At 40.4% G+C, this 15,832-nt stretch overlaps 3 protein-coding genes across 5 annotated transcripts; 2 read left to right on the forward strand and 1 right to left on the reverse strand.

The window, feature by feature from the left end:
• Window positions 1-423: 423 nt before the first annotated feature.
• On the forward strand, window positions 424-6,190 carry LOC105015624 (syncoilin). 2 transcript variants are annotated; one of them, XM_010878908.4, is made up of 5 exons: window positions 424-579; window positions 1,314-1,865; window positions 2,094-2,504; window positions 2,913-3,037; window positions 6,079-6,190. In XM_010878908.4, exons 2-5 carry the CDS (start codon window positions 1,317-1,319, stop codon window positions 6,119-6,121), a joined length of 1,128 nt encoding a protein of 375 aa, XP_010877210.2. In that variant the 5' UTR covers window positions 424-579; window positions 1,314-1,316; the 3' UTR covers window positions 6,122-6,190. The 2 variants fall into 2 exon arrangements, with proteins under 2 accessions (XP_010877210.2, XP_010877209.2); XM_010878907.4 differs by having other exon boundaries at window positions 425-579; window positions 1,285-1,865.
• A 54-nt stretch (window positions 6,191-6,244) lies between these two features.
• Window positions 6,245-10,202, reverse strand: LOC105015627 (histone-binding protein RBBP4). The gene is made up of 10 exons (XM_010878910.5): window positions 10,085-10,202; window positions 9,126-9,273; window positions 8,755-8,900; window positions 8,409-8,582; window positions 8,174-8,289; window positions 7,913-8,073; window positions 7,638-7,764; window positions 7,425-7,502; window positions 7,057-7,302; window positions 6,245-6,907 (listed from the first exon to the last, which is right to left on the reverse strand). Exons 1-10 carry the CDS (start codon window positions 10,098-10,100, stop codon window positions 6,845-6,847), a joined length of 1,275 nt encoding a protein of 424 aa, XP_010877212.3. The 5' UTR covers window positions 10,101-10,202; the 3' UTR covers window positions 6,245-6,844.
• Window positions 10,203-10,271: 69 nt separating this feature from the next.
• Window positions 10,272-13,822, forward strand: zbtb8os (zinc finger and BTB domain containing 8 opposite strand). Of its 2 annotated transcripts, NM_001303814.1 has the most exon segments (7): window positions 10,288-10,477; window positions 10,760-10,784; window positions 10,890-11,011; window positions 11,139-11,221; window positions 12,266-12,318; window positions 12,626-12,662; window positions 12,930-13,822. In NM_001303814.1, coding segments are annotated over 7 exon segments (489 nt in total). In that variant the 5' UTR covers window positions 10,288-10,395; the 3' UTR covers window positions 13,017-13,822.
• Window positions 13,823-15,832: the final 2,010 nt, after the last annotated feature.

Here is a 15,832-nt window from a genome sequence, read left to right on the forward strand (position 1 = left end):
CAGATAATAATGAAAAAAAAGATTACATAAAATGATATTACTGGTTACCAAACCATGAATAAAATGTGGATTATAAAGTTATATAACTAATATAATTAATATACTTTGAGTTAGACTACAAATATATCAGCACACAACATGTTCAAATGTAAACATATGAATGACTATAGCAGGACATTTTGTCACATTGGTGCTTGATTCCTAAGAAACACTGCTTTAGACTTATCTCCAAGGGGACCATGAGATCTGAACTGTTTCTTAGTGTTCATTAATGACAGGCCATAAGACTAAATATAACTTCTAAGATCTGTACAGGCTGGCCCAGATACAGTATGTGTGTGCAATGGCATTAATAAAGTCTAGGCCTATCTCACACACACAGGGGCTGGGGGTGTTCACCTCAGGGAAGGATAGAGTTTCTATCCTCCCTCACTACGTATTTCTAAACACAAATATAGTCTGTTTATCTGGAGATATAGACCGCACCAGACAGAAAGTTGTCTAACGAGGATATGGTATTTGTGCCAGTTTACCTGCTGGGATAAAAAGCTAATATTTTTCGGAATCATTGTCTAGAAAGTGAGTAGCATTGTGAGTTGTTTTGGATGTGTCAGTTTAATGGCCTGTGTTTGCCTGGGTAATGTCTCAATGCACTAAACTAAAGCCTTTTTTATGGTGAAAATGTATAACATGCAACATGTAAATGAACACTTCATGTCTATTACAATATTAAGCAATATCATTTGGATAGGCTGTCATAATATATCAAGAACAGGTCAATATCATTTGGATAGGCTGTCATAATATATCAAGAACAGGTCAATATAATTTGGATAGGCTGTCATAATATATCAAGAACAGGTAAAGATAGGAATATGCAGACTGCACAATCAAGAAGAAATGATAAGAGGTGATTAGATATGTCTACAACACACAGGATGGTTGAATAACAAAAAATGATCTATAATGTTGACGAATCTTCTTGCTTTGCTCAGTGTACTCTTGAGCAATCAAATGCATTAAGTGTGGCTTTGAAAGAGCACAGGTTTCCTATGGATCCCATTATTATTTACTCTCACTACATATCAGTCATTTAGCAGATATTTTTATTAAAAGCAACTTAATGGAGAAATTAGGATTTTCTGTCTTGTTCAAGAACAGAATGACTGATTTACTACCTTGTCAGCTAAGGAACAGTTACTGGTCAACTGGTCACAATGCTCTAACTGCTAAGCTGTCTGCCACACTTGTCAGTCTGGCTGAGTTTTTAACAATCCTTTGTAGTCTTTGTCCACTTCCACTTCTTCTGACAGGTGATGGACACACCAATGATGGATCTACAGAAAGGGACAAAAGATGAGTCTAGAGAGGCTTTTCCCTCTGAAGAGGAGTACACGGAGAAGGCACATTCCACGGAGAGCAGCATAGTAGCAGCACTGACCCTCTCTGAGAGAAAGATGTTTAGTGCTGGATATGTATTGCAAGCAGGCATCACCGAGGTGGTACGCCCCATGGAGACGTGTGTGGAACATCCCTTTGTCCAGGTGGAGGTGAGCATGGACAGTGTGGGAGTGTCCTTTGAGGAGTGCATCAAAGAGGTTGGTCGCCTAGAAAGTCAGAGGGAAGACTTGGTAAGGGAGCTGTTCAAGCTGGAGCAGCCCATGCTGCAGGCTACAGAGGCTCTGAGGGCACAGCTTCTGGAAGCACGTAGAGTCTTAACCACCATCCAGCTGGAATATATTAATCTGCAGATAGAGGTGGGACTGGTGAGGAGTAAGCTGTTTGTCACAACCAGGGACTGTATCCAGAGCCAGCTGGCACTGGCTGCACAACAGTATGATGTGGCCCAGTCTGCAGTAACACAGGTAAAGTGGATTGGACACCTACAGATTTAGCTTTAGCGAGAAAGTGTCTATGCCTACCTCTTAACATACTAAAGAATAACAGTTCACATATTCCCATCAACATTTCCCAGATTTTTGTCATAAACCTGCTGATTTGATGTCTAACTGCATTGACATGGGTCCTGTGCTACAACATGCAGGTTATTGCAGTGTTAAAGTGTTAAACACCATTGCTTTTTCCTCCCCTAGGAGGAGCTCCAGGCCCATGTCCAGAGTCTTACAGAGGAGGTAGGCCAGCTTCGGCAGGCTCAGAAAAAACGACTGAAAAGCCTAAAAGACCAGGCCAGACAACCACCCCGCCTCCACGCCAAGAGTGACGTCACTGTCTGTCGACGAGCATCCCTGGACCTGCAGCGACGCCTCAGTGGCAGCATGAGAAGTCTAGAAGGCTGGTACGAGCCGCGCCTCCTAGCCCTGCTCCGGAGAAAGCAGGCTGGGGAGGACTCCCTGAGAAAGAGCAGCGATGTAGGCCAGGAACTGAAGGCCATACTGGGGCCCCTGGAGGAGCAGATCCAGAGGCTGCGGGTGCAGAGAGCTTGCCTGGAGAAGAGGATTGCTCTGATGGACGGGGAGAGGGAGGAGAGCAGGGCACATTATAAGGTGTATATGAGTACAGGGGAGAGGGAGGAGAGCAGGGCACATGATAAGGTGTATATGAGTACAGGGGAGAGGGAGGAGAGCAGGGCACATGATAAGGTGTATATGAGTACAGGGGAGAGGGAGGAGAGCAGGGCACATGATAAGGTGTATATGAGTACAGGGGAGAGGGAGGAGAGCAGGGCACATGATAAGGTGTATATGAGTACAGGGGAGAGGGAGGAGAGCAGGGCACATGATAAGGTGTATATGAGTACAGGGGAGAGGGAGGAGAGCAGGGCACATGATAAGGTGTATATGAGTACAGGGGAGAGGGAGGAGAGCAGGGCACATTATAAGGTGTATATGAGTACAGGGAGGTGTTGTTTTAAAGCCAGCAATTGCGTAATGATTCTAATTTCCTCTCCTTAGGAGTTGGCGGACTCCCTTGAGGAGACCATGAGCGATCTGAAACTGGAAATTAGCATTCAGAAAAAGGCAAACAGTCAACTGGAAGAATGGAATGAGGGGCTTTTAAGAGAGCTGAACTTTCATAGGTACTGCAATAATCTACCTATTTACCTTTTTTTATTCCTCTGATTCTGTTGCAAACTTATTGCACATTTGGGAGAGTCGTTCCGTTTCAGTTGAAAAGGTAAGTGTTTTCTTAATTGAATAACTGATCAATGCACCATCTTATCTGGACATTTAATGCAAAAAACTAAATAATTAGTAACAAAGTACCTTCCATAATACTAGGGGTACAATGTATAAAATTATGCTAATTCTACAACACTGTTTTAAAAAAAATTGGGATGCTGTTTAAAATGTAAATAAAAACAGAATGCAATGATGTGCAAATCATTTCAACCCTATATTCAATAGAAAATAGTGCAAAGACAACATATCAAATGTTGAAACTGATACCTTTTATTGTATCTTGAAAAAGATATGGCCACTTTGAATTTGATGCCAACAACACGTTTCAATTTATATAATGCTGATAATACAGTGGATATAAAGTCTAAAATGCTAGGTTTTTGTGATGTAAAAGATAGAGACAAAGATAAATCATGGCAGAACTTCTTCCACCTGTAATGTGACCTATAATGTGAACAATTCAATTGAAAGACAAACTGAAATCTTTGAGGGGGAAAAATTTAAAATATAAATCTCACAAAAACCTGGTTGCATAAGTGTGCACACCCTTAAACTAATACCTTTTGATTTTATTACAGTGCTCAGCCTTTTTGGGTAGGAGTCTATTAGCATGGCACATCTTGACGTGGCAATATTTGGCCACTCTTCTTTGGATTTTGGCATGTCCTTTGGGTCGTTGTCGCACTGAAAGGTGAACTTCCTCTTCATCTTCAGCTTTATAACGGACACCTGTAGGTTTTGTGCCAAAATTGCCTGGTATTTGGAACTGTTCATAATTCCCTCCACCCTGACTAAGGCCCCGGTTCCAGCTGATGCTGCCATCACCATGCTTCACTGTGGGTATGATGTTCTTTGCATGATGTGCAGTGTTGTTTTTGCACCAAACATACCTTTTGGAATTATGGCAAAAAGTTCAACCTTGGTTTCATCAGACCATAACACATTTTCCCACATGCTTTTGGGGGACTTCATGTTTGTTTTTGCAAACTTCAGCTGGGCTTGGATGTTTTTCTTTGTAAGAAAAGGCTTCCGTCTTGCCACCCTACCCCATAGCCCATTCATCTGAAGAATACAGGAGATTGTTGTCACATGTAGCACACAACCAGTACTTGCCAGAAATTCCTGCAGTTTCTTTAATGTTGCTGTAGGCCTCTTGTAAGCCTCCTTGGCCAGTTTTCTACTTTTCATCAATTTTGGCAGGATGTCCAGTTCTTTGTAATGTGTCTGTTGTGCCATATTTTATCCACTTGATGACTGACTTCACTGTGTTCCATGGTATATCTAATGCTTGGGAAATTATTTTGTACCTTCAACAGTGAGATCCCTCTGATGCTTTGGAAGCTCTCTGCGGACCATCAATCAATCAAATGTATTTATAAAGCCCTTTTTACAACAGCAGTTGTCACAAAGTGCTTTACAGAGACACCCGGCCTTAAACCCCAAGGAGCAAACAACAGTAGTGTTGAATTTCAGTGGCTAGGAAAAACTCCCTAAGAAGGTCAAATTTTAGGAAGAAACCTAGAGAGGACCAAGGCTCAGAGGGGAGACCAGTCCTCCTCTGGCTGTGCCGGGTGAGATATTAAGAGTCCAATTGGAATAATAAATACATATCTCTGGGCTAAATCCAGAGTCTATTTGATTTTAGACTAGGTCAGAAGTATGACCAGGTGGACAAGGACAGGGACAGCAACGGGCCCCCAAACCAGGTAATCCGCAGGTGTGGACCAGGACCTCATCTCCTCCTAAAATTTAAAACTGGAGGAGTTTTAAATTTGCGAAACCACATTCTGCTCATATCACAATAGCATGGCTCTGTTGTAAAAGGTGTTTAACTGGCATGCCTGCAGACCAGACTGCCTGCAGTTCCCTATTGCCTGCAGTCCCCTATTGAAAACATTTGGCTCATTATGAAACAAAAAATGAGACCCCAAACTGTTGAGCAGTTGAAATCCTGTCAAGCAAGAATGGGAAAACATTTCACTTTCATAACTACAGCGATTGGTCTCCTCAGTTCCCAAATACTGAGTATTGTTAAAAGAAGAGGTGATGCAACAGTGATTAACATGCCCCTGTCCCAATGTCCCAACAGATTTCATATGTTGTCTTTGTACCATTTTCAATTAAATATAGGGATAAATGATAAGCACATCATTGCATTGTTTTTATTTGCATTATACACAGCATCCCAACTTTATTGGAAATGGGGTTGTAAATTGTAATACCGGTTCGTACAGAAATACCCGTAAAATTTGAGACTCCACATTTTCACTTCATAGCAATTATTTTAACTTTTGAAGTAGACCCAAAATAAAGAAATTGTCACTCTTCAAATAATTACAGAGGGCAGTGTTTGCCAACAAAATATCTCTTCATTTAAAAAATAAATCATGTCAAATTACATAGAAGTACTGGGGGAATGAACAGTACACTCTGAAAAGGGGGAGAGTTTTGTCTGATTGCAGTAACATCAGCTACAGTAAGCTCATCTTCATACTACTAGTGAATTAAACTAATGTTAGCGAACTGACTACCTATGGTAGCTATGATAGAAAACACCCAGTGTCCATAGAATACACCCAGCTGATATTATCACAATGCAATGTGTCTTTCACATTGGTGTTCAAGGTTAGAAGGTAGTGATATTTGGCCTTCTCTTGAAATGAGTTACAAAGAGGCAGGGAAAATGACAACATTATAGAGAAAAGGCTACTTTTTTTTTTCTGGCAAGGGAAAGTCAAGGTATGAACATCATTAGTGAGGAACCAAAGGCAAACCCGATTCCTGTTCCAAAATTGATAAAGTGGCCGAGTGTGATTGTTTTTAAGGCCAAAATATTCATCAGGTTTTCATTGAATGCATGAAACTAGTAAGACTACTAATTAAAGATGCTATTGTATTTCAGGGTGTGTTCTAATATGCTATGTTTGTTTTCTTACAGGGTCTATATTGAAGGGATTGAAACAACAGCAGAAGAAGAGTAATAAAATGTTCCTATTTGGAAAATGGACAGTTGACAGAAATGCCTATAACATCCGAAATGTCTCAACATCTGGTTTTAGCGCATCAACAATGGTTTATGTTAGCTTGCCTTGACAGAGATAAGATTGTGTATGAAATACATTTAATAATTAATACAATTACAAAGCACAAGGGAATGTGGTGCAGATTTGGCATACAAAGACAATACAATACAGACACATAGACTACCTTTAGACTGGCAGACCTATTATTTTTTTTCACCTTTTGACCAATCACATCAAGATGATCTGAATTGGGCTGCCTGCCTAAACAAAGACATGGGGATTCTAGACATACAGAACTGATTTAGTAATCTACAACACAGATAATGAAATCAACGTTTATGTACAATTTCATATAAAAATGATGAGGAAATGTGTTTCAATAACTGGTTTCTTAAAACCTAACTAACACAATTATGCATCATTTAAGATGAAATAAACAGAGTTAGTAAACAAAATGTTACAAACCAATGGCAAATCTATCCAATAATATCAAACAGAAGCATCCTTATATAAATATATGTAAAACCTTGATACCAAGCTGAGTTCCAATCTCCCCCTTGAAAAATTGCACACAAAAAAAACACCCCAATCTTGTGCAACCATTTAAATGCTGTTGTGTCCAGGTAAAACATTTTTTTTCATATGTTAGTTTTGAGGATGTGATCAAGACCCGGGTGTCACTCATGCCTGGACCTCAGTATCAGCTGCCCCCTCTGGGTCCTCGTCGTTGTAGATGTTCTCAGCCTGAAAGGTGGAAAGACATTCTTAGTACTCTTACCAAGAAACAATTATTGTAATGTAGAAATATTCTAGCAAGTAACAACTGTTGCTCGTATCCTCAAACGAAAAAACTAAATACGTTCAAGTTAACCCTGTCGGTTTTGATTGCTTACCATCTGCCAGACTTGCATGATGTTGTCCTCCGATACAGAACAGATGACCCAGGGTTCATTGGGGTTCCACGAGAAGTCTGAGATCTTAGCTGTGTGACCACCGTGGATAAACAGCAGTTCAGGTGGGCCATCCTCAGCGTCCTCTGGAGACTGCTCCTCTCCGATTTTACTGAGGTCCCACACGTTGAGACGCCTGTCTGTACCGCTTGAGGCCAGGATGGTTTCATTATGAGGAGACCACTGGACCTAAAGGAGAGGAAAGGAGAAGATGGCAGATAAGTAATAGATAAACCATCTAGTTAAAATAACAGAGCAGTACAAAACCAACTTCATAGAGGAATCTTTGTCAGATTAATGACTTAACATACCTGGAATATCTCATCTTTGTGAGACTCGAATGAATGCAGCTTTAGTTTCAAATTCCTCAGATCCCAGAGAGCAACAGTCTGGAATGCAAGAGACAATCAGTTACAACCTGTTAAAACACTGCTTTTTAAGGCAGTCAATGCATCGTACTGTGACATTTTGTACATTATGAAAAATGATCTTGAAAGAATGGAAAAGTAATAAATCCAGCCCACCTTGTCTGCTGAGCCCGACGCTAGGATAAACTCGCTGTAGGGGTTGAAGGACAAACAATTGACCTCTGCAGTGTGGGCGTCTACAGCATGGCTGGGCTTGGATGTGTTGTTGGACCGTGTGTCCCAACTGCAAAGTAAACAATGTTAAAACAGCGTGTTCTTGTTCAATGAGCAATACTAAACACATGCTGTAACTGGTTTCTGTTGACGTTAGGAGCTTATCCTATACAGACATATTGTCCACTTGGTGAGCTGGTTGTCTCATAGAGCCTTACATCATGAGTTTCTGGTCATCAGCTACAGATCCAAAGAGCGACTCGTGCAGCAGATGCCAGGAGACATCCTCCACTACAGCTGTGTGTCCAGTGAAGATTGTCTTAGCATCCACAATCTTCCCCTCTTTGGGAACAGCACTAATGTCCCACATACAGATTGTCTACAAACAGACATAAACAAGAGTTGAGGGGGGGAGAGAGGAAAAGGGAGGGGACAACGAGTGTTCAACCACATGCTTTGGGTCACATGACACAACTCACATGGTCATCAGAAGCGCTGAGGAGGCAGCCACTCAGATTGGGGTTCCACGAGAGGCCATAGCCCTCTTTCTGGTGTCCTCTCAAACGCAGATCTGGGGTGCACTCTCCAGATGGATCTATCGTGCACCAGCGTGTACACCAAATGTCAAATGAAATGAGAAACCAGGGCTTTTTTTGGGATGTTTCAGACATTCTACACACACTTCATATAACTGTCCAGTCAGGCAACACCCACCTGGTTTGGAGGGGTGTTTGGTGTAGTCAAAGACAAGCACATCGCTAGTTGGGGTTTTGGTGGCGATGATGCAGGGGTTCTGGGGCATGTACCGGGCCCGGTTCACTTCTCCCTCATGGTTGATCTTGATTTCAATCTCTATCTTACCACTGACTGACCCAAAGCCTCCAAACTCTGAAAGGAAAGTGTCAGACAGGTGTCTTGAAAGAAAATATAGATTGTGTATACTCAGCTAGAACCATCTTGGTTGACCAACAACAGCCAGACCAATTGACCTCAACTCATTCAGGTCATCCCAAATGTAAACAATTGGTACTGTAGATGTAGCAGAAAAATTGGCCCTCACCGCCTTTTTCACTGTCATAGTGAGATGCATCAAATTGAGCATCGTCATTAGGCAGTTGCACGCTAGCGATGACCAGGTGATTCTGCTCATCTGAGGTGTGGGTGCCAAGAACCAGCCTGTGTACACTGAAATCCTTCCCTTCTGGTCTAAAAGATAAATAAAATATATTAGAAAAGATAAATTACTCCAGCACAATACTAACTCATTGTTGCAAAGTCAATGAGGTCCACAGAAATGTATGTTTGCAGCAAACAAAAAACAATCTTCCAGAAGACTTTACATTTCCAACAATCTTGCCAGGACGATGTCTTGTGTGTTTGCCACAGCAGTCATGGGAATTACTGCCGTGATTCCCAGACAGTGAAACCCACCTGGTGACATCTGGCAGCCACTGTGCTGTTAGGCTGGGCCACTCCAGGGCATGGGTCATCACCAAGTCATAGAGGAAGGGCGTGTTCTTCTTCCAGATCTTGTACTCCTCATTTATCACCCTCTCCTCAACAGCATCATCAAACGCTGCTGTAAAACAAAACAGGAAGTTTAAACCTAACTAAATGTGCCTTTATGAAAACGGGGCCAATGTTTCATGGTTGGATGCAGGAACTTAATTTAGCTGTATCCATAATCGGTAGACTGCATTACTTCCATTACTGAGCAGTGCCCAGGAACATTTTAATACAGATGTTTGACACAATCCTAAACAGAGCCTTACATTACATTTAAGCCATTAAGCAGAGGTTCATATCCAGGGGGTTACAGAAGAGACAAGATTCAATTTATATTTTTTTAAAGCCTCCAATGGAAATCGAACCCACAACCCTAGAAGCACCATATCCATAGTCTTGCACGGGACCAAAAGCCCTATACACTCCTATAGATCCGAGTTTGACAGATGTGAGCAGTCTGGAAATAGATTCACATTGCATTCATTCAGATAGGCTAGGTAGGCGTAAGATTCGCCATATTACTAATATTATTAGATCAATCAATTACTGTACATCTTCAGTCCTATCCTCATAGTGCATACACACAGTGGGGCGTAGAGGTGTTTTGGGGATTGTGCCCCATCCCCAAATAAACCTATGTGGCTTCGCTTAATGCGCAAATCTGCCTATTATTTCACACTAGTTTGTGTAGCACGTTTATTAACTAACGTTTGCTACAAAACAAGCTAGCTACAGCACCTACTTCGTCTGGAATTATTCATTAGCTAGCTTTACGATAGATATTCATAAGCTGGGAAAACTCCTTCCTCGCCAAAGGGTCGCTATTATTGTGGCACATATTATTGTGAGGTACACTGCGTATTTTAACTTTTAAACAAAATTACCTTCTTTATCAGCCATGGTGTTGATAATAACAAAAAGTATGTTTTCAGAAATAGCGCTTTGTGGAGAGCAAGCGCACAGCCGTAATACCTTGGCGGGAACTCCTCGGAGCTCAAATACCCAATCAACGAAAAATAAACCGGAAAACGTCGTTCTTGTGTCCATCAAAGATAAAGCTCCGAAAGGGTTCAGAATTGCCACCCTTCTGTTCCTGAATAGAGAAACTAGATTTGTTTGGTAACGCAGTTACTTACTGAAACAGTTAGTATTGCCACAGCAAGTACAGGGATAAAACCAACTACAGATATCGACAATGGATGATCGTGTGCTTGATCTCACCGAGTCACAGAAAGTTACCAAATCAAAATACCCAGCGATCAACAAGAAGTATGAATGTGAGTTCTGTGTTGTTAGCTAAATAAGCTGTTCTGAACATGCCTCGATGGCTAAATTCTAGTTTTGTTTTAATTTGTTCACCAAGCAGCATGTACATTGATGAGGGTTTTGAATGTACCTTGGAACAGATATTTGTGGAAGAGAGAGCTCGACCACCAGAAGTTAATCTTTCATTGACCTATTGATATTATTTGTAGCCTAGTATTGGGTTACATTTTTACCTTATTGTAGCTCACTACTGTAATGTTAGTAACATTAGATACACCGATGTTCATCTCTAGATTTGGACCATACTGCGGATGTACAGTAAGTGAATTACACTGCTACATAATTTAAATAGTTGACAAAACCTACCTTACCTACCTACTCCGTGTCATTGTCTTACATCTGTCATTTTATTTGTGTTCTTAGGCTCCACTCTTGGGGAGATTCTTTGGAGGAGGCCTTTGAACAGTGTGCCATGGCAATGTTTGGGTACATGACAGATACAGAGACAGTGGAGCCCATTGACACAGTAGAGGTAGAGTCAGAAGGTGAGATTGATTTACAGATTACTGAAAACAGACTAATATTTCTAAGGAAATTAATTCTATGGAGCAAATTGTTTCTTACCATAATATTTAAGTGTTAAATAATGATCTTGTTCTGTTTCTTGGCCAGGTCATGACATGGAATCTCTTCTCTTCCACTTCCTGGACGATTGGCTATTCAAATTTAGTGCAGATCTTTTCTTCATTCCCAGAGTAAGGGCCTTCATTGTATTGAAGGAGAACTTCTATTTTCTAAATCCACCATGGACACTGTCTAAATATATTTTTGCTTACATCAGTTATCAAAACACCCTGCAGTTATCATCAGTTATCAAAACACCCTGCAGTTATCATCAGTTATCAAAACACCCTGCAGTTATCAAAACACCCTGCAGTTATCAGCAGTTATCAAAACACCCTGCAGTTATCAGCAGTTATCAAAACACCCTTTTGACCCTGCAACTTCAGATCACTGTTTCCCATAAGTCTACTCGTGCTGACTGACTCCATCTTTCACTAACATTCGCAAGCATTATTAGCTATAGTTGGCAAACTTTGATAATGTTTTTATTTCAACCCTCGTTCTGCCTTATATGTAGAAGGTTGAATGTGATATTAGCAGTGATCCCATTAGATAACCTGCAAGCTTTATGTGTTAAGGTATTTCTCCTTTGCCAATTAAAGGACCAATATTTAAAAATGTTTAGTGTCTGGCTGAGTGTGGCTGCCAGCGTTACCAAGCTAGCAGTGGCTATATCCCTTAGCCATGACACTACACACATCATTCAGGGAGAGAGTCATCTTGGGCGTTGAAGGAACACACTTAATTGGAAACATCAGCACTGATCAGGTCAATCAAAGCTAAATATCTAGACGCAGACAGTTTTGTATACTACGGACTAGTCAGACAACCAAACCACTGAATAGAAAATGCATATAATATTACTTGAATGAAAAGTTAATTAGATTTACATGCAGCTCTCACTGTCTCCTACCCAATACAGATATATACTTTTCTTTGTGCCTGTCCATAAAATTGTATTATGTCAAAAGAGCATACATATCATTACATTGCAAACAGTGTTTTGGCTTTGAACTGTGTCATTGCATTTAACATCAGGGTCCCTCCTCACAACTCTGTTGCCAGTGCACCATTGCTTGCTGGAAATTGCTCTCAAAGATACATCATGGCAATCTTCCATGTAATTTTGCAATAGCTATAATAAGGTATTCCCTAACTTCATTTTTGTCTTCTAGGAGGTTAAAGTGTTGCACCTTGACAGGATACACTTCAAAATCCGTTCCATTGGGTAAGTCTATGTAAAGCAACATCTCATGATTTCACAGTTTTTGCTCACTAGATGGCAATCATTTACACTTAAGTGATTAATCATGTATTGAGATACTTAAATTACCACCAGACCAAACAGATTATAGGAATATGCATTTAGGCTATTTGGTTTTCTTCTACCCTTGAGAGTTTGTCCTCCTGGAGATACATCAGTTATCCACCCTGCCTGTGAAAGTGAAGTGATGTAATATTCCTTTGCCTGGGCTGCTTATTTTTTTTCCAGTAATGTCCATTCTGGCATATTTTTTTTCCCTCTACTACTTTAGATGGGGAGAAGAGTTCAGCTTGGCCAAGCATCCACAGGTGAGCTAATCTGACATGCTATTGATCTCTTTAACTGTTTCTGACCGAACTGACCATGTAGAGGTTTGTTGTTAAGGCAGCACACTGTTTAGATCTGGATTCTGTTACTAAAATGTTATGTGATGATACATACATAATAATTATAAGGCCTGTCAGACTTTTATTTTGTTTAAGAGTAGTAAATCTTTATGCAGGAGCATAAACCACTAGACCACCTTAGATAACGAATGTTTAAGTGTCATTAAACCATTTCTATTTTCTCTTCAGGGGACAGAGGTCAAGGCCATCACTTACTCAGCAATGCAGATCCATGACATTGACAAGCCTGAAATATTTGCCATCATCGACATCTGAAGATATTACTAAAGAGAATCTGTCCCAAAAAGGAAATAAGGCTATCAGAGCAAACCTTTATGTGCCTTGGTAAATGTCCATTTGATTCAGGGCAGTAGCATAGGTTTTTATAATGAACATTTGATCCCGGACTAAATGTTGATTGTTTACAGATATAACGAAGCAGTCATTATACATCTTAAATTGAAATGCTTTGAGTAATCAGGGCATTTAAGTGGTGTTGACTGAGGAATTAAAATAAATAAGATTATTTTTTTTAATTGGATAATCATCAGACTATCTGATCAGCCTGCCAAAAGGGCACTATTGCATGAATGTATACCCCTACTTGTAGGGATTTTAAAGGACTTTGTCAATAAAGGTGACAAGTGGTGTTTACTACAACTTATATTCTGCTGTCCCAGTCATAAACACACTAAAGTATCCAGGCTAGGTACTAATTGTGAATAGTCTTGGAGTGGTTAAATAAGTATATGATTAGGACCAAATTAATTGGTACCACTTTTCACCACAGTTTAATGCAGCTGTTTTTATCTCAATGTCAAATTAGTTCTGTTTAACAAAGTACCATATTGTGATTAATTAAAATGGTCACAAGGAAAACAATGTTTTTGGCAATATATTCTTTTAAATTATTTTGCTTGGACTGTCTGATTGGGGAGGGTAGACTGGAAAGTAGCTGTAATCAGGATTAGGACTGTCACGGTAATAGATTTTCACTACACGATTATCATGTCCAAAATAATTCACGGTAACAATATTATCATGGTATCTACCGAAAATAAATAACCAATCAAATTAATCTTCAACTTTGTTTAATATTTTTTTCTCTCTCTTTTTTGGCAAATGAATTACACTTAAAATATCTATGGAGGTGGAGAGAGTCTGTAACCATAACTGTACAAATATATATATATTTTTAAAAAGCTTACAAAAAGAAACAATTACATTGAATGGATAGTGAAAAGGCAACCAGATGAACTGATGAACAAAAGATCCACAAGGCCTAGCACCGATAGGTGTTTTTGGAAAAATACAAAAAAAGTGTCCAGTCTCCTTGTCTAAGCACAAGCCTCATTTGTCTATAGGTGACTTTATCAGCAGTTATCAAAACACCCTGCAGTTATCAGCAGTTATCAAAACACCCCTTTGACCCTGCAACGTCAGATCACTGTTTCCCATAAGTCTACTCGTGCTGACTGACTCCATCTTTCACTAACGTTCGCAAGCAACGTTAGTGAAAAAAGCAACATTAGTCGAAAAACAGAGAGGGTTTTTTGGAAAATTACAACTTCAGTTGTATACGATATGTATATTATTAACAAATCAATATTACATTTTTTATATATCATGACTATCGTGAATACCGGTGTATTGTGAGACTCCTAATTGGGATAGAAGTTGAGAAATCTATAACAACATGCAAAGAAAAGAACACACTCCCTATTATCATAGGAGGTCTGACAATGTTCTTCTTTGGTTTGTCTGGATCTGGTTTCCTTGATTTTGCACAAGATATCACAAAATAAGTAGATTATATAAAGATGTGCTTTTGAGTGCAATGTTCAGCCCAGTTGCTCTGTTGAATGTTTTGAGCCTTCCAGCATAACAACCACTAACACAGAACAAAAGCACCCGTTAATGGTTAAAGGTGACATCTTGACTGTTGTTTAGTGACTAGGGTAGATTCCATGTCTGAATCACATCCATAACCTACAACGAGAGGATAAAATAGCAGTTGGTGGAAGGTATCCCTGAAGCATTGAAGATAAAAAAAAAATTGGGTTTTGCTCACACTAGTCTCACCCACACCTCCTTAGAGGTTTGTAAACCTTTCAAGTCTTTCAAAAACTCAAGTGGCTGGGCGTAGAGGAAACTGCACTCTCCTGACTGAACTCCTATCTGACTAACTAAACTACATTTCATTCGAAGGCCTAAACTCACACTCAGCCACAGTAACTCAAGGTGTCCCCTAGGGCTCAGTACTTGGTCCCATACTCTTCATCATCTACATCCTTCCCCTTGGTCCAACCCTCCATCATTTCAACCTTAATTTCCACTGCTATGCTGATGATACACAAATATATCTAGCCACCAAATCTCTCACCAACCCACCTCTGACCCATATTGAATCCTGCCTGACTGCAATAAAAGCATGGATGAAGGAAAACTTCCTCAAACTGAACAGTGACAAAACAGAACTCATTGGAACCAAAACTGACACTTTCACTCTCAGCATCCGCTGACACAGTTGTTTTTCCATCCCCCCACACACATAACCTTGGCCTCATTCTGGACTCTACACTCTCCTTTGATCAGCACATTAAACAGAATGTAAAATCTTAATTCTTCCATCTCAGCAACATTACCAAACTCAGACCTTCCCTCTGAAATCTACATCCCTCCATAAGCTCCAAATGGTTCAAAACTGCAGCCAGAATACTCACTCACAACAAGTCCCGGCAGCATATCACCCCTATCCTCTGTGAGTTACACTGGCTTGCTGTATCTCAACACATTGACTACAAGATCCTCCTACTAACATATAAAGCCCTAAGCAATATCGCCCCTGCCTACCACTCCGACCATCTTCCATATCAACCTACACACTCCGTTCCGGTCCTGCGGGCCACCTCATAATCTCCAAGTCCAAGCTCAAAGGCTTTGGTGACAGCATTCTCAAGGGTTGTGCCTAGGCTCTTGAAATCTCTCCCCAAAAGCCCTAGTGACTCTGAGACTATCCCCATCTTCCAGCAGGCCTCAAGACTCAAAACCACCTACCCTAGCCTTGCTCAATCCCATTCTCTACATTTTCT

Source organism: Esox lucius, chromosome 15 (assembly GCF_011004845.1).
Source record: "Esox lucius isolate fEsoLuc1 chromosome 15, fEsoLuc1.pri, whole genome shotgun sequence".
Classification (NCBI taxonomy): Eukaryota; Metazoa; Chordata; class Actinopteri; order Esociformes; family Esocidae; genus Esox; species Esox lucius.

Excerpts from the sequence above, each read along its gene's own strand:
- LOC105015627 (XM_010878910.5), bottom strand. Across the intron at positions 8,901-9,125 it reads TGGCTGCCAGATGTCACCAG|ACCAGAAGGGAAGGATTTCA; the intron begins GTGGGTTTCACT and ends TTTATCTTTTAG. Across the intron at positions 7,765-7,912 it reads GATGACCAGAAACTCATGAT|TTGGGACACACGGTCCAACA; the intron begins GTAAGGCTCTAT and ends TTTACTTTGCAG.
- zbtb8os (XM_013137459.3), top strand. Across the intron at positions 12,319-12,625 it reads TTCAAAATCCGTTCCATTGG|ATGGGGAGAAGAGTTCAGCT; the intron begins GTAAGTCTATGT and ends CTACTACTTTAG. Across the intron at positions 12,663-12,929 it reads GCTTGGCCAAGCATCCACAG|GGGACAGAGGTCAAGGCCAT; the intron begins GTGAGCTAATCT and ends TTTTCTCTTCAG.
- LOC105015624 (XM_010878908.4), top strand. The coding sequence starts at position 1,317 with ATGGACACACCAATGATGGATCTACAGAAAGGGACAAAAGATGAGTCT. Across the intron at positions 2,505-2,912 it reads AGAGCAGGGCACATTATAAG|GAGTTGGCGGACTCCCTTGA; the intron begins GTGTATATGAGT and ends TCCTCTCCTTAG. Across the intron at positions 3,038-6,078 it reads AGAGAGCTGAACTTTCATAG|GGTCTATATTGAAGGGATTG; the intron begins GTACTGCAATAA and ends GTTTTCTTACAG.